The sequence below is a fragment of the Nelusetta ayraudi genome, unplaced genomic scaffold (genome assembly GCF_046127955.1).
Source record: "Nelusetta ayraudi isolate G7.1 ecotype Tasmania unplaced genomic scaffold, CSIRO-AGI_Nayr_v1 ptg000016l, whole genome shotgun sequence".
NCBI classification, from domain to species: Eukaryota; Metazoa; Chordata; class Actinopteri; order Tetraodontiformes; family Monacanthidae; genus Nelusetta; species Nelusetta ayraudi.
Genome location: NW_027466066.1, coordinates 2,901,773 through 2,922,839, shown reverse-complemented (window position 1 = coordinate 2,922,839; position 21,067 = coordinate 2,901,773). Strand labels below are relative to the sequence as shown.

Here is a 21,067-nt window from a genome sequence, read left to right as displayed (position 1 = left end):
TGTACAGGTGTGAATTGGCTTCTCACTACATCAATGATATTGTGTTTTTGTGTATGTGTGTGTTTGTGACTGACCTTGCATTCCTTCATGCTCGCCGGGATACAGGTGACTTAATCGCCACACCCCCACGCCCTCCATTCATTCACAATTGTTTTGTAAAGTAGATGGTCCACCCAGGCTGGCTGATTGTGCTTCACCGCCTGCCCTCGAGTAGCACACCATGTAATTACAAGAAGACAAGCATCCAGCTTTTCCTCTAATTTATTTTTGTTCTAAAATCAGCGTTTGTACTTGACTTGTACTCAACGGCAGTGCTTCAACTGATTTGTTGAAACCTACCGCCACCCACAGGACTATCGAGGTAATGCGTGTTTACTTTCAAGGAGCCGTTTTTTTCCTCCCTCCGCCCTCATTTCCATTGTTAATGTTGGTGAGTCATCAATAAACTCTCCTCATGATGTGAAGTTGTGTTTTGATTGTTGTTGTTCTTTTGGCTGCTTTTTTTTATTTTTTTTTATTATCTACTTTATTTACTAAAAAAAAACAAAAAACAAAAAAACACCAAACATCTAACTTAGAAATCGTGCTTTTCAATTAAAAACGGATTTGAAATAGTTAGAATTTTAATCACCCAAATGAGACACATCAACCTCAACATTTGCCGTTTTATTATCTGACATCAACTGTCCGGTTTGGATGACATTAAGCCTTAAAGTAGACGACTACTGGGAGTCAAGGACAAATTGACTCCCAGTAGTCGACTGCAATTCCAATTTAAAACCAGTCAATATTTTACTCAATCACTGGATTGGGACATACAAACCCTTTGCGTCACAAGGCTTGGTAGCTCGGTGGGTTAAATCCCTGAAGAAGGAACGATGAGTTCACCGCAATCTTTTTGAAAATGACTGAGGAAGCAGGTGCAAGTCATTAAACTGATGAGCATTCAGATTTATTTTTTTTTTTGTCTGAACCTAAATGAGGCACAACCTTTCATGAATATGTGAAGCAACCTGTATTTTTAGTTACAGTGAGTGCTGGAACTTCTGGCTCGAGATGCTGCTGTGGTATAAAACCATAAAGAGCCTGTTTGTCGGGGATAGCGACTCGGAGGCTCCATGTGTAGCCTGAACTGTAGCATGTTTAATCTGCAGTGGTCCAATGAAAGTTGTTGAGTCACACTGGGTGAATTAATTGGTTTAAAATAAATAAATAAATAAATAAATAAATAAATAAATAAATAAATAAATAAATAAGCTAGAACAGCTTCTGAAGGCTTTTGTGAACACGAAACCCCCAATGTTTAATCAAGACCATATTAGCTTGTTGCTGTCTCGGGGCTAATAGATCATGTCAAAAACAGATGTGCATCCTTCCGTCAATGAAACTTGGTTTAAAAAGTGGGTTCACGCTAAAAAGGACACCAATCAAATTTGATACGTATGTGATGATGATGATTATGATGACGACGATGGTGGCTATTATTACATTCATACTGCTGCTGATCGTCCGAGACATCAAACCGAGCTACTAGCTAATGCTCAGTTCAGCTGTTCAAGTAACTGATTGATTCTCCGCAGCAGCCTCGTTTTTGAGTGGCTGGGAGAATGAGGAGGGTCGGTGCAGGTGATCATATTAATGGTCGGGTCTGGTGTGTCGCGCCTAGTTCTACACTGTAACAAGAGTGATGGACAAATCAAGCCTTTACTTGAAGTGCAAGGGAAGCGTCCATCGTGAACAGATTGAAACAATGAAGACGACAAGGAAGGAATAAAAAAAAAAAAATCTTGTATTTCTCTTTTTTTAATTGACAGGGAAACATCCTTCAGGACAACAGTTGGTCATCACACAATAATCAGCAACGATAACGATGTAAGAGAGTCCGACCGTGTGTCGAGCCGTCAAACACCTTCCCCCCCTCCCCCCGAGATTCCCCGACGCTCTCCCTCGGACCCAGGGGGGCGATGGCGAGCCCGTTATTGCAGACACGTTGGCTCTCCGCTGACAAACAGAACACATCTCCTCCCCTCCTTCGTAAGGCTTGGGGGGGTTCGGGGATGGGGGAGTGGGCGTGGATGGTGCCAATCGCTGAAGGGTTTTTCAAAAAAAGAAAAGAAAAAGAAACAAAAGAAAGAAGAAAAAAAAATACAAGGCTTCTGATTCGTCAAAGTCAAGTTCGATCACAGTTTGAACTCTACTGGAGCCTGGCGTCGAGCGGACGGCCCTCCGTGTCTTCGCCCCCGACCGGCTCGGCGTCGAAACCAAGGACAAGACACAAACTTCTCACCGTCGCGGCCTGTCACAGAGCATCAGGGCTGAAGCTACTGCTACATAAAATATACATCGATTAATTAGTTTCACCAGTACCAGAGTTCTGCCGTGTGTATCGGGAGCTGGAGTGAAGGAAGGAAAAAAAAGAAAAAGGTTCACCTCGAACACGAAGTAACGTCTTCGGAGCAAAAAAACAGAACCAGCTGGAGTTTCCGCGTCTCTCTATAAAACTGTATAAAGAGGAGCTCCGTCCTCATACAGCAAAGAACCACCCAGTATTGCATCGGACAATAAAGAATAGGGTCACTTAATCAGTACGTCTTGAGATACTAATTAATCGGAGCCCAGTGCAATTAGGTAGTCAATCTACAAATGGAAACATCTGAAAATGCAAATATCAAAATCTCTAAAACATCCAGATGAGTCTCTCAAAAAGCGTTCTTTCTCCTCCTCCTCCTCCTCCTTAATCAGAACATGCAAGAGTCAAAACTGTTTTCCTAAAAAACAGGATTTTTTTTTTTTTTTTAATTAAATACTGAGATCCAAGGATTTGTAAACGGCTGAGAACAAATATGCAGTCACTCTACCAAAGGGTGTCGATTAATAGGGAGGTGGAGTAAGAGTGGGACGGAGATACGGAGCAGCGAGGCCGCGGGAGAACTTCCTGGTGCTGACAACCTGCACAGGAAGAGGACGCGATGCGGGGAAACGAAGCGGCTGGAGGTGCGGCGGGCTGTGTTTTGAGGGTGCGGGTGTTGAAACCGAAGGTGGGTGGTGGGTGGAGGGTGGAGGGTGGGGTGGGGCAGGGCCGCGTGCACAAGAGAGTTCAACATTTGGCGTCTCAGAACTGGAAGAAGAGCGCCGGCGGACAAGAAGCGGGCGGCATCTTGAGATGTTCCGGAACCCTCCGCTGGCCGCTCAAATCGGAGATCAAAGGTGCGGTCGACAAAACGTCCACAAACGGTGGGTTTCACGTTCACATGCACGATCGTTCGCGAGGCGTAAAGCCAAAAAAGGGGGATGCTGACCGATCGCTCGGACCTCGTTTGTCCGCGGTTTTGTGCAAGTTCAAAGGCCCAGTGTGCAACTTTTAGAGGGATCTACGGGCATGAAATGTAAAAAAAAAAAAGAAAAAGATTTCGATTGTGTGTTTTAAGTTTAAGGAGGAAATTCAAAAACATTTACTCTGCTTTCATTGCTTGATAAAAGTCATTTTAATTAGATAATGAAATATTGTGCCAAATTATCATGTCATATTGTGCCAAAACATTTCTACAGGCAACCATGATGTGGATTTTTGTTGACATCGTCATTGTTGAGATCAGAGTTGGGCATCAGAAAAATTATGGTCCACATAAATTGCAGTACCTTTTCTTCGCCACTAGATGCCAACCAAATATTACACACTGGGCCTTCAAACGCTCTGTTCAGGATGTATTATGTAATGCCCACGTATTCTTCGTCTTCGCAAAACTGGTTCAATACTATAATTCAAGGGTATTCTTGACATTCTATAGATCTACTCTATGCAAGTTAAATAATATCACAAAACGCTTTAAAAGTAGCTCGGGTATACTTATCTAAGTAGATATACTTTTCCATTGCACAAGCATGAGAAACAGCGTCACTGTTGGTGATTATGGTACAGCATCGAAGCACTTTGGTTTTTTGTTTTTTTTTTTCTTCCCCCCACTCGTTACTGAGGAGTTGTGCACGTTACATGCTGGTCAAATGCAAAAAAAAAAAAAAAAAAAAGGCGGGGGTGGGGGAAACAAAGGCTCTGTCCCAGCCAGCTGCCTTTGAAAGGAAAGTATCTTACAAGGATGTGTCTCGCGTGCTGGAAAAAAAACAAACAACCTGTGCACGTTCAATAAATAAGCATTGTGCTGTGCTGGACTTAAAGGTATGGCTTGGAAGAAAACATTCATCCACCAAAGAGGAAATTAATCTGTCATTCACGCCTCGGTTAGAGGAGGGACAGCACGACTTCGTCCGCGGGTAAGTTTGATTTTTAAAAAAAAACAAAAACAAAAAAACAACACAAAAGCCGTCAAACTGTTTGTCCGGGTTAAAAAATAGAGCTGAGGAGCAACAAATGGGTTATTTCGTCCTCTTCTGCTTACAGTGAACACCATCAGTGGGTGGGCCTGAGCTTTTAAGAGACACTAGAAACAATCTCTGCTTCCGACGGCAGCCGCTGCTACCAACGGTGGCAACGGGGCAAGTACCTACAGTAGCATGTAAAAACTACACACAAGTCCTCTCAATCGTCATATAAAATGCATCTATATCATATATAGTAGCTCTACAGTATGTACGAACACGAGGATGCGGCTTGCTCTATGCAGTGTGGATGTTCTCTATATTTTCTTTTTCACAAGTATATATTATTATCAATAATATTATTGCACTCTGGCTACACATATTTAGTAAGTTAGTAAAGTTTGGTTGTCTTCAGATGTACAGCACACAAAGTGACGCCGGAGCGAGTCCGACCTACAAAACAGCTGCGGAAGGCGGGCTCAGTGAATGCGCGCTTTGAAGGGGGCCGATGCTGCACACGTTGAGCGTTTCCAATTTCCAAAAGGTTTTTCCGCTCGGCAGATGGCCAGATGGAATGTTTCCTAAATCCTTAGGATTCACCTCGTGTTTCCGTCTGGTAAAGAGCCCGCGGAAAGCATTTGGTGAAGGGGAGGCGAAGCCTGGAAAGCGACTGGACGAAGCGGACAGCTCCGATGCTGCTAGCTAGCTAAGCTGTGCTCGTAGGCGCGAGACTACGCAAAAAACTGAACTCGGCGACAAAGCAGAACAACGCTGGCCGCTGAGAAAAAGCCTTCAGTGCTGCGACTTCCTCTTCTTCTTTCAATGTGAAAAATGCCATCCAGTCCTCATCAAGGCACAGCTACTTCTGCGGTCACGCTAATATATATATATATATTTTTTTTAGCATCAGCTAGGCTCTCCCTCGTTTCTCCCTGGGCTTTCAGCTCAGCTAGCAGCGGTCGCTAACCAGCCATTCGTCATCAGCAGAATGGCAGGAGGATTAATGCGAACTTGAGACGGAAAACACCTCCTGATGAAGAGCGGCAAGATGGATGAGCTGTAATCTGAGCAAGTTGAGCAGCTCTGAGGTCAAGAGGTTTGTAAACCAATGGAGAAAAAAATACATATTTAAATCTGGTAATCGTTAAAATAATAATAATAATAATTGGAGGAGGAAAACCGTTTTGACGTTTCAGAATTTGGCTGGCATCACTGAGCCCACTTCTACAAGCTGTCACATGGAAATCAGAAAACAGAGAAAAACCAAGACAAAGAGACAGGAACACATCACGCCCCAACGCCCCCCCCCCTCCCCCCACAGCATCAATCCTCGTTTCTCTCTCATCTTCAAAGTAGAAAAATAAAATCCCGCTCCTTAGCCTCAGCTAGCCTGTCCAACGGGGGTCCAGGCGCGGGGAGGGGGGGTCCATCCTCTCCCCCTGTCAGCGTTGTAAAGAGACGTACATTCACGAGAGGACGACGGAGGGAAAGAGGAGAGAAAACAAACAAACGAGCAACTTGAAATTCAAATCTGTGTGCAAAAAACATTTGAAATCTCTATAAAAATATGTGCATATGGATAGAGCTATTTCTTCTTCTTCGTCTTCTTTTTTCTTTTTTTTTTAAATCTCACCAAATACAGTATTTTCCATTATTTACACTGCACAGATACACAGAGAAACACGCACTACAGCGGCGTCCTGCTCCCCCTATCTGCAGGCATAAGTATAACACGAGCGACTCCCAAAAAACGACGGATGTGACGTTACACTTGAGGAAACGCAAGACACACGCTCGCACGCACTCACGCTCGCACGCACACACACTCGCACGCACGCACGCACGCACACTCGCAACTTGTGCTCCGATCAATGTGACCGAGGAGCAAGAGGAGGGGCGAGCAGAACTTCTGTAGAAAACCTGAAGTTGCATATCGCACAAAACTCCGCCCACGCTCGCGAATTCACAGACCGCCCCCCCCGTAAAAAGGTCAGAGGTCATCAGCCAGACGCTGCTTCCTGATTGGCTCGCGTGGGCGAGGACAGTGTGTCAAAAAAGAAACGAGAAAATAATATTCATAGTAATAATAATAATAATACAAAACAAAACAAAGGAAAAACAAAACAGAAACTTTGGCTACGGAGTTTGGTGGCTTTAGTCCTGATGCGTCCACAGTGTCAGTCCTGAACACACCATGTACAGTTGGGGAACTGTTTGGGCCTCAGCGGATCCGTCGTCTCTGAGTCAGAAGGTGAAACCGTACCTTTGTCCCTCTGGAAAGAATTATTAATATCTTTCAGTGATCCTGCTTGAAATAAAATAATCCACTGCCTGGTAAACTCCTCCGCACCTCCTCCTCAGCAGCCACGCAGCGCTGGGCTGGGCTGGGCTGAGCTGGGCTGGGCTGGGCTGGACTGGGTTGGGCCGGGCTGGACTGGGTTGGGCTGGGCTTGGCAGGGACCCGTCAGCTTCTCCGGAGGATTTTTTTCCCGCCCGATTCGTTCGACTTTTCCCGTTCCCTGAAGGCAACGCGCCGCGTTCACTGCGCCGTCCTGCGATTCTTGGCGCTGAATCCCGTCCCGCCGCCCAGCCTGTTCTCGAAGGGCGAGGAGCAGGTGGCCGTGCCGTCGGCGTTGTCCGTCACGTACCTCGACTGCGGTTGGTCAAAGGTGAACTGGGGGCGGAGCCCGCACTCCCCCGTCGGAGGGGAGCGGCCGGGGGAGGGGGCGAGGGCGTGCGACGGCGGGAAAGCCACGGCGCTGGGGAGGAGGGGCGCCCGCGGCGGCTGGGCGAAGACGTCGGGGCCGACGGGGGTGTGCGGGCGGGCGGGCGTGGGGGTCGGCGCCAGGGCGTGCTTGGGCGAGGGCGCGAGCACGGCGGGCGCCGGCGCGGGCGCGCACAGGTCGGCGGGGGCGAGGAGGTCGTAGGACGGCGTCCTGCGTCTCAGCAGGGTGTCGGCCAGCTCGGGGGGCGAGGCGGCCTGCGGGCGCTCCCGCTCGCAGGGCGGGTGGATGGAAATGCAGGGCGGGCTCATCTTCTTCTTCCTGTGGCCGCCGCCCACAGACTGCACCCGCACGGGGAAGCCGTGGTGGCCGCCCGCCCTCTCCGAGCGCTGGGCGGCAGCGGGCTGGGGGAGGCAGACCTCGATGGAGTGGCGGCGGTGGTCGTCGGCGTGGCCGGCGCACAGGGACGACGGGGAGCCCTGGCCGTCGCCGCTGCTGGGGCCCCTGTGGAGGGCGCCGTCCTTGGGCGGCGCTGGCGCCCCCGGCAGGCTGAGCGAGGAGCGGGGCGACAGCGGCGGCGGCGGGAGGGAGGCGGAGGAGGAGGAGGAGGAGGCGGCGGCGGGTTGGGAGGGGGGGTCCAGGCAGCCGGCGTAGGGGGAGAGGGAGTGGCTGCGGCCGGGCCGCTCCCTGGCCCCGCCCCCGGCCAAGGCCCCGCCCCCGGCCGCCTCCTCCCGCCGCCTCCTCCGCTCGGCCGAGGCGGTGATGCTGCGCACCTCCTCGTCGGCCGGGTCGCACAGCAGGGCGGCGGAGGACGGGCGGGGCGCCCTCCGCAGGCTGGGGGGCCGCAGCGGGAGCCGAGGGGAGGGAGGGGGGGGCAGGAGGAGCGACGGTGAGAGGGGCGGCGGGGGGAGGGGCGAGGGCAACGGGGAGGGGGGCGGAGGGAGGGGCGAGGGGGCCAGTGGGGGGGGCCTCTCCTGCTGCTCACACTCCACAGAATCCACCTTCAGCGCCCCCTGGGGGAGAGAACGACAAAAGCAGAAAATGAGAAAACGACGCACGGCCGTCGACGGACTCCATAGGGCGAAGGAAGGCGAGGGGGAGGGGGGGGTTGAGTGTGGGGGAGGGGGTGACGAGTGTGTGTGTGTGTGTGTGGGGGGGGGGGGTTTCCTCACCTGTCTGCGCAGGGACCGCGGGGAGGGGCTGGGCGCGGGCGGGGGGATGCGGGGAAGGGTGAGGCTGAGAGGAGACCTGGGGTGAACGGGGGAGACGTCGGGTACCTGCAGCAGCAGCGCGCGGCGGTCACAGGGCTGGGAGTGCACCGAGGTCACCGAGCCTGCAGGGGGCAGCAGACGCAACACGGTCAGGCGCGCGAGGAGACGCGACGCGGTGGCAACGGGGCGGCATTCGCATCCGCAGACGCATGCTTCTCAGTGGCAGGAAATGAAATCAGTGACAAAAAAAAAATAACTGGGGGGGGGGGACATGCACATCAGGGCACAAACCGCTCTCCAATCATTGAAATTGATAATAAATTTACAATATTTTTGCTTATAAAAGTTACTTTATTTTGATAGGATATTTTTATATGACAACTGAGGCATTTAAATTTACATTATAATAGTTTACAATTTTATTGAAGAAATATTTGAGTAAATAATTTATCAAAAATGTTACATAATGAAATAAACTATCAAAATAAAGTGCTTTTTTTTTTTTTTAATCATAAGAACATACAAGTTGCTTCTCAAATGAAGATGATGCAAAAAGTTCACTTTGAGGAAAAAAAACAAAACTGTTCTCTCGGGTTCAGGTTGCCTGACGCCGCATTCCTCATGAGGTCCCGGTTATACCGACAGCGTCACCTGACCACGTCCCGGCGAGGTCAGAACGGTTTCAGAGTGCAAAAAGATGCACGGAAGACTCGTTGCACACACATTTCCCATTCTATCAGAAACCTTCAACAATCCACGAACAACAAAAACAAGGAGTTTGCAAGATGTTTCAGATGGAAACTGGAAAATTCTTTGTCTGTTTTTTTTCTTATGGACATTTGGTGTGGGTGGATTGTTGTTGCGGTCACATAAACAGAATAACACTTGAGTGCACAATGCACAATGTCTCTTCAGTGCGTTGTTTCTGAGACTTTTGTGACCTCGCCCGGCAAAGTGACGCGCCAGGGCAGCCGCGTCTGCAGACAAGACTTTTCATGTCAGTGCTTCTCATTTGGTTTGGTTTTTTTAACTCAGACATTTTATGAAGGTTTTGATTAACCGCGCTTGATTCGGTATATGAAATAAATATAATAAATATAAATAAAAACCTTAAAAAAAAAAAAAAATCTATGTCCAAGATAAAAGCAGAACCAACGAGAAGCAATCGCAAGAAAAGGCAGAATGAACTTAATTCAGTCACTTTTAATGTGGTTGTGATGGCAGAGGGATAATCTATAGTAACTACCAGGGTGAAAAAAAATAGAAATCCACCATCAAACACTGTGACCGGGATCGCAGTATAACCAGGATCCTCATCATTCCGCTCACATCGGCCCTGCACACGTGCTGCTCCCTGAAGAAAATGGCTTCAAAATGTTGCAGGGAAGTCCCTAAAGTTGAAGTTTGCGTTCGGCCGGTAGCGCCGCTCCAAGCTGCAGAGTCACTCCTGCCGGGGGGGGTAAACTCCCGTGCGTTGCTTAGACTGCGACGCTTCATTTATTTCTGTCTGTCTCTCTCTCTCTCTCTCTCTCCACCTGGACTTTGCAGCTTGGCGGTCCGGGGCTACCGGCTTCAGCCATTCCGCAGCTGAGCAGATGAGCTAGCGTGAAGGTTGCAGGGGAGTTTTTCACAGAGATCAGCTCATCCGCTGCAGTGAGTACCTGAGGACAGAGCAGCGCCTGTCCGCAGCCTGGCCACAACATGCTGCTGCTGCTGCGCTGCTAGAGCCTGACTGCGGATTGAAACAACGCCCGTCAGTCAGCGGTGGTGGAGGTGGAGGTGCAGGTGCTGGTGCTGGTGGTGGTCGGGCTCTCAATGTCGTTTTGAAGGGTGTTTTCATTTTAATTATCATCGTTCGCATCATTTTAATTATCTGTGCCGAGGCACTGTTGTTGTTTGTCTCTTTGTAGGCAAAAATGTATTCATGCAATGCGCAGATTGTGTGCCAATATTTCATCTAGGACAACAACTTTGTTGCGCTTTGTGAGTTCATTTGAAAGGCATATTTATCCTTTAGCTGTAGAACATAAATATTTACTGTCAAACAGTGGTAAAAACAAGTTTAAGTAAAACTATTTTTTTTAATATATATATATATATATATATATATATATATATATTATTTTTTTTAAACATGATGATACTGACCTACTTAATTGCAAGGTTTAGTATTATTGACCTGAATAGATTCCACCTTTTGCCTTTAAATGCTTGAAAATCTTCTATCATTCTTTAAAAACCGAACTGACTCGACAGTATTTTTCTATTCTTTCTGTGAAGCCGAAGCTTTCTCACCCGAGTGCTGCTGCTGCTGCTGCTGCTGCTGCTGTTGCTGCTGCTGCTGCCGCTGCGGGCTGGCATGGACCTCCTCCAAGGGGTAGGGGGCGCTGGCGGGCCGCACGGGTCGGAACATGTAGCTGTCGTTGGGGAGAGAGTGCATCCTGGACACGGACATCTTTCTGGGCGAGAGCAGGTCCTGGCTTGAGTACTGCACCTCGTCGTCCTGCAGGGGGAGACAGAGACCGCGTGTCGGCACTGAGCTATCGCGGAGGCGAACGGAAACGTCGAAGCGGCGGCAGTCAGCTGGTTGGCTGTCCGCTGGTGCGGTTCATGGACTCTCAGCCACAACTTCCTGACCAGCTGAGACCGGAAACAGGGATTAAAAAAAAAAAAAAAAAAAAAATTCCGGATGTATTCAATCAAAACAAGCAGAACTTGAAAGCAGATTATCACAAAACAAAAACAAGTTCGATAATGAACCCAAACAGCCAGCAGGGGGCGATGCTACACAACGAAATACTGCCTCGTACACTCAATCACCTGCACTTTAATTAAAAACCAGAAAGTGCATCGGAGGGACACGACGTTTGAAGAATATTAATGGCACTGTGGCCGTGCTGACACTGCATCAGTGACACACAACCAACAGCCGTGTGGTGAGGATGTTCAACCTGGTTTTTGTCTTTGACAAAAGGCTGCTTTGTTCTGTTTCTTGTTTTTACATTTCGACTGTGCCTACGGCCTGCTGCACAAAACACAGGTTTCCGTCCTGGGAGTAAGAACTTCCAAACTAGTACTTTTTGCCTTGCTTTTGGTTGGACTCTTTCAACGCCGTGAGGTGGCAGGTGTCAAGTTAGGGCACTGGGCACTACTGCCTCCTACTGTTCGAGGATTTGAAGACCACAACGAATTGGCCCATTAAAAATCATCCCCAAAACAAGTGAAATATTGACAAAGTCACGGCCTCTAAATCACAGAAGAGCGCCATCATGAGGAGGTGATAGGTCATAGGTCTTTTTTTCGGCCTATCTTGTTGACAGCGTCACACAAGTATGTCCCTTCACAGAAGAAGAAGCGTCATTGTTGTCAGCTGCGATCGAGGTTCAATTTAAGCGAGAGTCTCAATTAAAAACTCACTGGATGTGAATCAATAAATAAAAAAGATAAATCTTCCCACTTTTCATGTTCCCGAGTCACAACGTCCCTCCTACCTGTCCAGGGGAGTGTGGACACGGTCCGACGTACGTCCCCTCCCCTGAGCTGTTATTAGACGCCGTGCTCAATCTGCGCTGGCTCTCCATCGCCATCTCCAGGGCGATCTCTGCATCGATTTCCGCGTCCTCTTTGGCCTCCTGCAACAATGCACAACGCGCTTTATTTAGTTTCGCCTCTGGAAAGTAAAAAAACAAACAAAAAACAAACACGCTCCCTCGCAAGGTTACCTTGTTGCTTTCCTCCAGGTGTTTCATCAAGACGGCCACCACCACGTTCACCAGCACAAACTGGGCCATGAGCACGAAGGTGACAAAGTACAATGGGGACACCAGGGGCAGGTAGGTGAGGCAGTGGCGGTCCTCTTCGTGGCACTCCCGCAACGTGTCCTTAAAAGAGAGGGAGATGAGAGCGGGCGGTCGAGCCTTGATGTATTATTCAGATGGCTCGGGTTCACGTTCGCCGGGAGAATCTTCAGGAAATTAAAGGTTTTGTCGCATATTAAACTCATTTTGATTGCGATCGTTAATCACGTTCCTAATAAAGACTGGAGCTATTCCAGATGTGCAGCTGTGGCGGCCGTGTCTCCAGAGCAGATCACTCTCGAGAGAACGTTCAAAAACAAAATGTGTCCGCAAAGTATTCTTGCTGCGAAAGAATATGGTTGAGTTCACACATTATTATTTTTTAAGCTTAAATCAAGACAAAAACAGCCAGGAGCAAAAGTATTTTTTTCTGGATTTTTTTCCAAATTTCAATCTGAGGTTCTTCCATATGTTCAATAAACGGTTGTATCAAAGCTCACCTGACGACGCAGCGAGATCAGTCTGAGAAAATTCTGAGTGGGAGTTTGGGGTACGACAGGGTTTTGTAAAAAAAAAAAAAAAAAAAACGACCGCAAGGCTTTTTGTACGTCAGTGTGTGTCTGTGCTGTTCGTACTTTCATGATGCCGTTCCAGTTGTCCCCCGTGGACACCCGGAACAGTGTGAGGAAGGCCATGCCGAAGTTCTCAAAGGTGGCGTGTCGGCTCAGGCCCTCGCAGGGGTTGTTCACGTTGCAGTCTGATGGAGCGCGCAAACAACACAGGAAGGTTTGAGCACAACATGAAGACACACAAAAAAAACAACAACAAACAAACGGGGATGAAAGTGTGTATGAATTGACGGCGCCACCCCTGCGGACTGAACAGACATCAAGCGCCAGCTGCCCCCTGGTGGACGGGAGGTGTCGGCCCCCGCCCCCCCCAGGCTCACCCTTCAAGGTCAATCAGACGCAGAGGACCTCGGGGGGGCCGTTTTAACTGAATCACAACAAGCAGCGGAAGCTCCCCCGCCGCGCTCCCCAGGTGCAGGTCGCATTAGCGTGACTTTTTCTTCTCCTTTCTCTCTCTCTCCCCCCCCCCCAAACGGATCAAACGCTGGGAGGAAAACAAGAGGCTTCCGACCGCAAGCGTGCGGCTTTTGGGGGCGAGCGAGCGAAGCCGGTGGTGGAATATTAAGTGGGAGACGAGGCCGTGACCGAGCGGAGAAGGTTCCGATGCGACGCCTCGATAATTCTGCTTAGCATGCACAAAAACATCAGGGATGGTATTACATTTTTACTTGTTAGCCAGCATATCGTGGTCCACAGAATGGCAAGCATCCAATTAAAAAAAAATATAATAGTTTTTTTTTTCCTTTTATGAAACATCCAAAAAATTTGGAATATTTCTCATGGGTGCAACTCACGGAGGCACGTCCCTTAAAATTGTGGCATAATCTCAATGGGGAAAAATCAGGATTTCCAACTGCATTGAATTTGGTTCCAAGCTTTGTTTGAAAAAAACAGAGATCTGCCAAACCGCAACGGCAACTCGAGACGCAGCAGCCGAAAATACCCGGAGCTGCAGCGCGACGGCGCACGTCAGACGTCTGATCGACTTCTGAGTCACGTTCCGCACATCACTTTGCTGCCATTTACCCCCCCGCACCAACACCGCCCCCCCCCCCCCCGCGCCTCGCCCGAACCTCCATCAGCTCTGAAAAGTGCAAGACGAAAACAGTTGCCTGCAATATGAGGCTCATAAATGCAGCGGCGGACGCGATGAAAAAGTCATCTGCCTCTGAATCGCTTGCGTTTAAAGTCAGGGGATGCGGGGGAGCCGTCGGCGGGCGGGCGGCCGGAGGAAGACGAGAGTCTGAGCAGCGGTAACGTTTACAGAATGTGAATGCGTGCGAGCGGAGATCCTTTTGAAAAGAGATGGTGGGGGAGAGAAACACTCTGTCTTCATCGTTAAGTCGTTTTCATTATGTCCTCCTTTCTTTTTATTTTTCGCTAATCCTCCCCCATCCACACCGATGCACCCTGGGAGAAAAAACGAGGCGCACAAAGGAAGCGGTATGTAAATAATGTGATCATGCAAATGCGGGCGGCTCGCCTTGATGGAAGCAGACCTCCGATGGTGATGAGAGAGGGGACGGAGTGATGAGGAGACGGGGGCCGAGATGGAGATGGAATTAGACGGAGAGCCGGTGTGTGTGTGTGTGTGTGTGTGTGTGTGTGTGTGTGTGTGTGCGCGCGTGCACGTGCGCGCTCCCGGTAGTGTGACTGACCCAGTTTGCCGAAGAGCTCCACGCCCAGCGCGGCGTAGATGAAGAAGAGGAGCATGAAGAGGAGGCCGAGATTTCCCACCTGGAAGTGACAAGCGGCACGTTTAGCAACAGCAGCGTCGCTGCGCGGACAAGAGACGCGGTCGGCGTCCATCGTTCGCTGTCTGTCAGGGCGAGGGCAACAGAGAGCGGCAGCGGTAGTTTTCCTTGAAGTGCGGAGTCAAAGGGAAACTCCCTCTCAACTCCCCCTACAGACTCACAACGGATGCTGGGCGACACAACAAGCCTCGCCGCGCCCGCCGTCGTAATGAGATGAGCGATGCAATAATCTATGACATCATCACGTTAAAGGAACCTTTCAGCCATTCAGCCAGACAATTGTCGCTTTAGCGCTGAAAAGCCGCGGCTGCTTCAAGTCTCCCCCAAACACAACTGGAACAAAAGTGTGGTTTGATCAACTGAATGAAAGTTCGGTGACCTGTTTTTTTGTTTTTGTTTTTGTTGCGGCAAATCCAGTTTTGAAATCCACTCTGCTCCAGAGCAGACTTGGAAGAGGTAGGAAGCTGACAGCGACACAGTGGCGGGATGTGACTTGAGTTAAATATTCATAGCATATTTAAGTCAAGTGGCATAAATCTTTCAGTGTCGTCTGACTGAAGCGCTTCTAATTACCCAGCGTCCCGACAACAACAGTTCATCAATAAAACAAAACAAAACAAAACAAAAAAAAACTCCTATTGTACAATACGCATATTGACGTTGACTTAATTTTAGCTTGGCTAGTAGTTTTACTTAATTACACACGACATTCTGAACTTAACCCAAAGTGAAAACAGAACAGGTTGGGTGAGGTAGCTAGTTAGCTTGTTATTATACAAATGCACCCTACAACATTAATACCTGGTTAAATTGTGCCACTATGGCTGAAGGTGCGTTGGCTCGTCGTCTGCGTAGGTGCTAACGTTAGCTAGCATGTGCACGGCGGCTTTTGCGCTACGTCACCGGTCTGACGGTGCGTAGCGCCACTGTGTCTCCAACTAAGCTAGCCAGCTGGCGGATGCTAGCATTAGCTGGCACATAAATGCATTTTGCCTGGTCGCCATGGCGCTCTCTCAGTGTGTAAGATTGTTCTTCACTGTTGTTCACATCCCTGGACCGTTGGCAAGCGCAAAAATTAGGCCTCAACACTTGATTCTCAAAAACCTGCCAGTGTGAACGTACTTCGCCCACTTCATGCACAAGTGGCTCGTACACAATTTTACACACAACTTGTGTATTTTTTCAGCTTTTTTTTTTCTTTTTTCCATACCTGCGGCAGTGCCTGCATGACTGTATCCAGCAGGGATCTCATCCCGGTGGCCATCTTCAGGAGCTTCAGAACTAAGGGGGGGGGGCAGAGCAGTAGTTTTTGTTGGAAACAAAATACTTCAATTTAAATCAAGATAAATGTGGGAAAATGTATTTATTAGACCGCATTGTGAGGTTGTTTGAGGAGAAATAAAGGTAGACTGGGTTGTGTGTGAGTTTGTGCGCACCTCGTGCTATTCTGAGGACTCTCATGATTCTGATGATGGTGGGATTTATAGGCAGCGCTGAACTCAGCTTCAGCTCCTCCAGAGTGATTCCCATGATGGACAGAGCCACGATCGCGATGTCAAGCTGATTCCACCTGGGCACGTCAATTAAAAAGGCTTTGAATCCTGACTCTGGCTCACTGACCAAAAAAAAAGATTCTGCTGGGGCAGAGCTTCTCTTCAAGCACGGCACGGCATGCCGCAGGATCTCACCTGTCCTTGAAGAACCTCTGGATGCCAAAAGCCATGAGCTTGAGCAGGGCCTCCACGACGAAGATGCAGGTAAACACGTAGTTGCAGTACTTCAGGACCTCTTCTAAATACTAAGAACAAAGAGGGGCAAAAAAACTGAGATCACTGGGAGGAAAAAAAGTTGACTCCCTTCAATTTGTTTTAATTTCTTAGAGTCTTTAAGTGTGTGCTGTGAGTAAACCAAAACAAACCGGTGCAGGCACCAAACCTTCGCTGATTAGAAAAGAACATAATAGGACATATTTTCAGGACAATGTCAGGTGATGAAGTTGGTATAGGGATAGAAAAACTGCTAAATGAGAAGAACAAAGCTGAAAACAGCAGCGGAGTCGTCGGGCGGAAATATTCAAAACGGGTGTCCCTCCCGACGCTAACGCAGCGAGCCGGAGCTTTTACCTGTGGCTGATTGTAGTGCTCGATGCTCATGGTGAAGACGTTGATGCAGATGATGAAGGTGATGAAGAGGTCCAGGTAGTGGCTCGTGCACAGCGTGTGGATGGTCAGACGCAGCGGGGAGTAGTCGGCGTAGTAGGGTCTCTGCTTGGCCTCTGGGGTGCACAGACACGCGAGATGCGCACGTTAAAACAGACGGACTGAGGGGAAGCAGCGGTGGGCAGTGGTTTGCTCAGACAGTGCAAGGGACCAAGGACGGGAAATAGTGCCAATATATATTTATATTATTATATTTACTCAAACCCAATAAACGTTTCTCTGATCTGCCAACATACAGCAACAACAATTCAATGCAATTTAAGGCTTTGTCCACACGGAGAAAAAAATGAAATTAAGATTATTAGTTTTCAGTGTGTTCGTCCGCGCGAAACTACTGAAAATGCTGCAGTACATCTGCCAGGCCTATAAGTGGCGCTGTAACCACAGGAACGCACCAAAAACAGAGAAATTGACATGGTGCTTGTGCATAAAAGAAATCTTGCGGTGTACAAAAATTTCGATATTTGGGCTCCCAAAAAGGCGATTCCATTGTGGATGAAATATCATGATAAAAAAAAAAAACATATTTTTTTTTTTCCCCCCAAATACTCCGTGTGTACAACCTCCATCTACTTGGCTCATCCGACTCACTATGGCAGCGGCCCCCTGCTCTGCATTCAGTCTGTGCACACCACTGCCTACGTGAGAGGTTCAATTCAGATCCGACATGAGAGTCACGGGTTGGCTACATTTCAGTGGTTTTAAAGTTGTATTGCGATGCTAACATTTACCAGCAGCGTGTTTACCTTTTTTTTCCCCTGCACACCGCGGATGTTACGTCTGATGAAATTGTCACCTTTCCTTTTCTTTTGGCTCTGGGCTTTCCTTTTCTTTTGGCTCTGGGCTTTAGCGTGCAATAGACTTACGAGGTGACAACCTACGGTTAGCTTTGCATTGGCTTCCTGTTTGTTTTGTTTTTTTGTTGTTTTTTTTTCCAGGGAAGCTAGGCTAGCTAGCATTACTCCCCTTCTTAATCCATCACAACTAGATACAGATGAGCTAAAATGTGAGCAATACGACAGCTGCGCGAGGTTTAAATAAATTGCAAATGTGGAGGCTGACGCAAGATCGATTGATTGGTTTGGTCTGGATCAAAGTCTTTGCAAAGTAGTGTTGTTTAAATAATAAAGAGAGCAACTCCGGTTGGATTTTTTATTTTAAAAGGGTTGGTTTGACTTTGGCTTTTCATTTCTCTCTAAATAAACATTGCCTTTTTATGTGCTTTCGCACATCGCGCGTCACCAAGAAGAAGTCAACTGTTTTTCCGAGAACATTCTCAAACTTTTGTCTCTCATGTCTGACCCCAGCATGCGTAATATTACTTATTTTATCTTTTTTTTTTACCAACCAAACGCTGAAGTTTCTTTTAACGCACTACAGCAGCCAGAACGCCTGCTATGTTTCTGAGTCTGCCGTTCAAAGCTTGTTTTAGTGTGGAAAACCGCTTCCTCTCACGTCGCCAAAATGCTTCATGCACTCAGGGGGCGGGGCAGGTGGGGGAGGGCGGGGAGGGTCAGGGCAGGAAACAGGGCTTTGGTAGCATATCACAAAATTGATTTTGCAGGCAAAATTTCCCCGAGAGGAGGAAGAGGAGGGCTTCAAACTCATTCATGCAGGAAGACGCTCTTTAGCTTTGGAAGTTACTGCTATTGTGATTGTTAATGCTGTACATTAGTAGGAATGCTGTTCTAGAAATGCTGTTGGATGTTTTCAGAAAGGTATTACGGCATTAGTGGCAGCATTACTTTGGTCTCCCAGTTGGATTCTATCAGGCTGAAAGCTGCTTAGTTGGGTCTGTTTTGGCTTTCATGCAGAGTGATGGGAGGGTTTGGTGGAGGGGCTGCAGTCATGCAGTTCCATGCACCCAGACTGGCATAGCCGACGCCTTCTGGCAGCGACAAATTACTGTTAGCATGAGCTAGCCAGTCTGTTCTTCTGGGTTTGTTTTTTTAACGTTCCAGTCTAAATATAATTTCCCAGACCCCCCCCCCCCCCTCCCTCCCCCACTACTGTCTGTCATTCCCTTTGTCTTTCTCTCAGGCTCTGAAAGCAGGCAGTGCTCAGAAAAATAGTCTACCGACCGGCCCCTCCATTCTCCTTACTCCTGCGCTTTTTCTCGATCATTTTGAGCCTCTTCTCCTCACGCAGGCGGGCCTCCTCCTCCTCCTGGTCCTGCCGGCACTTGTGGAAGTTCTCCACGACGACGCCGACGAACATGTTGAGGACGAAGAAGCTGACGATGAGCAGGAAGGAGATGAAGTAGAGCAGCATCCAGGGGTTGTGGTTCCTCACGGGCTGCGAAGAGACAGAGACAGAGCGACAAGATCTGTGGACGGCGTCACGGAGGGCGAGGTTCCCGTCGAGGCGGAGCTGGAACAGGACAAGATTTTGGAATAAAACTGCCAACAATGTTCTACTTTTGAGTCGGAACGAGGACTTTAACAGAGAAGACGGGGCCCAAAATGAAACAACAGTGATTTACCAGCCTCTTGCACCATTACCTGTTGGTCCACGGCCACTGCATCCAGACCGTCATACATAATATTGACCCAGCCGTCCTTACAGGACAGCACAAACAGAGACATCAGAGCCTGGATGGGGAAACAGCAGACGTTAGGGGGCGGGGGGTAAAAAATAAAACCACCTGGATTGTTTATCATTGCATATGCTACCTTGAATTCACACTAAGACATCATTAAACTTGCCCTGATGAGATTCTCCATAAGAGTAAATGTGCATTTGAAGGCCCAATTGTGCAACACCAGCCACGGAGAAAACAAGGATGAGCATTAGCACTGGTTGCAATGTGTTTTTTTTTTTGCATCACCACCAGATGGCACCAAATCATACACACCCGGGCTTTAACGTCAAATCAAAAGCCAGGCCGGTGCATACCACATATTTAATAATATGGCACTAATAATAATAATAATAATGATGATGATGATGATGATGATGATAATAATAATAATCGTATTATTATCATTATTATTGAGCTGCACTGTGCACTTTCTGACTGTTGAAGAACTCTCCAAAAAGGTGCTCAAACAGCTATTTCTTTTTTTCCCCTCTTGCCTGAATCAGGTTGTCGAAGTTGTACTTCCGTCGGATCCAGCGGTAGTTGGCCTGCTGACAGTCGGACTTGTTGGTGATGTTTCTGGTGTCCACGCCTTCACAGTGGAAAAACTTCCCCTTGAACAGCTGCAGGTTGGACAGAGAAAGGCAGGGTCATTAGCGCCGCCGCCGCCGCCGGCTGTTTGAACAGCCTCCTGTTAATGTCACAATAGGAAAAACAGGCTTTACAGGCGCCGTTGCTGTCGTGCTCTGCCCCCAGCACTCAGCTAAAAAGCCTGCCTGTTTGTCATTATACCCCCCCGTTTTTTTTACACTTAACCTTTGGTAATTTCTCAAAATTCACACTCTCAGCGCTCATCGCTCGTTTGACATTCAAAAAACTTCCTGCCCCTCCCCTCCGGCGGTAAAGCCGCGCGCAGCTGCACGGCAAAACTGACATTTAAGAGGCGCAGGGTTAAAGGCTCTGCGCTCTGTCCTCGGGAACGGGGAGATGGCAAAGCAGAATAATGAAAAGCCTGCGAGGGACGACTCCGTTTGGATCCTACTGATGTTTAGAAAGAATGACCTGCTCGGGGGGGTGCGGGGGGGGGGGGGCATTTAGCTTCAGAACGTCGCCGGATCACCGGGGTTCCAGGGGCAACAGCGTCCATCTTGCTGAGCCACAGCCACCATTCTCAATCCTTATTAAAACGGAGTCACAAATCAGTGTCCTTGTAGTTTTATCCAATCAACGAGAGGAATTGCAAGGCTTCGCTAATGCGATTAGCTTGTACGCTGCAGTCGAAGTAACAGGGCGGCGTATTTACATTGAAAGCAGGGCAAATGAATACATTTGACAAGTGAAGAAGTGCTCTCACTGAACTCTGGTCAGGATTTGGAAAGAGTTTGGATAAACGCAGGGCTCATCGTGGCTACTGGGCAAAACTAGCATTTAGCATTCTAGCATTGTAGCTCAAACGACATTAAAAGACTGACTTTGGTCCTCATTTAACCATCGAAAAAAATAGCCACAAAATTATATGTAGTTATTTCTTTTGCAATTGTGATGATCATTAACTCTTATAAATAAAATACACTCCTTTCTTTTTTCACGTCATTTTGTTCATATTTTTGTACCGCATTTGAACATTGATGTTTTTGCCAAGTTTTCACAGACAAAAATCTCAATCTTTTAGACACAAAAAAGTAGTTTGGCATGAACATATAATTAATGGGATTTGCAGCAAAAAGTGTGTGTTTGTATTGTAGTCGGCATAACGTGGATCATATGTTACAAAATGTGACCATTCTGTAAAAAAAAAAAAAAACCTACCCTGTTTGCCTGCAGTGTCAGATTTGATTCACT

At 48.1% G+C, this 21,067-nt stretch overlaps 1 protein-coding gene across 1 annotated transcript in view; it reads right to left on the bottom strand.

The window, feature by feature from the left end:
- Positions 1-6,853: 6,853 nt before the first annotated feature.
- Positions 6,854-21,067, bottom strand: part of cacna1ha (calcium channel, voltage-dependent, T type, alpha 1H subunit a) — a 46,300-nt gene continuing 32,086 nt past the window's right edge. The window contains exons 23-37 of the mRNA XM_076023577.1: positions 19,723-19,848; positions 19,149-19,238; positions 18,750-18,942; positions 16,552-16,703; positions 16,117-16,226; positions 15,865-15,998; positions 15,639-15,709; positions 14,333-14,411; positions 12,681-12,802; positions 11,971-12,129; positions 11,740-11,880; positions 10,544-10,751; positions 8,210-8,370; positions 7,773-8,050; positions 6,854-7,586 (exon numbers count right to left, since the gene is read on the bottom strand). Coding sequence (XP_075879692.1) covers positions 6,854-7,586; positions 7,773-8,050; positions 8,210-8,370; positions 10,544-10,751; positions 11,740-11,880; positions 11,971-12,129; positions 12,681-12,802; positions 14,333-14,411; positions 15,639-15,709; positions 15,865-15,998; positions 16,117-16,226; positions 16,552-16,703; positions 18,750-18,942; positions 19,149-19,238; positions 19,723-19,848 — 2,757 coding nt within the window. The remainder of the gene's footprint in view (positions 7,587-7,772; positions 8,051-8,209; positions 8,371-10,543; positions 10,752-11,739; positions 11,881-11,970; positions 12,130-12,680; positions 12,803-14,332; positions 14,412-15,638; positions 15,710-15,864; positions 15,999-16,116; positions 16,227-16,551; positions 16,704-18,749; positions 18,943-19,148; positions 19,239-19,722; positions 19,849-21,067) is intronic.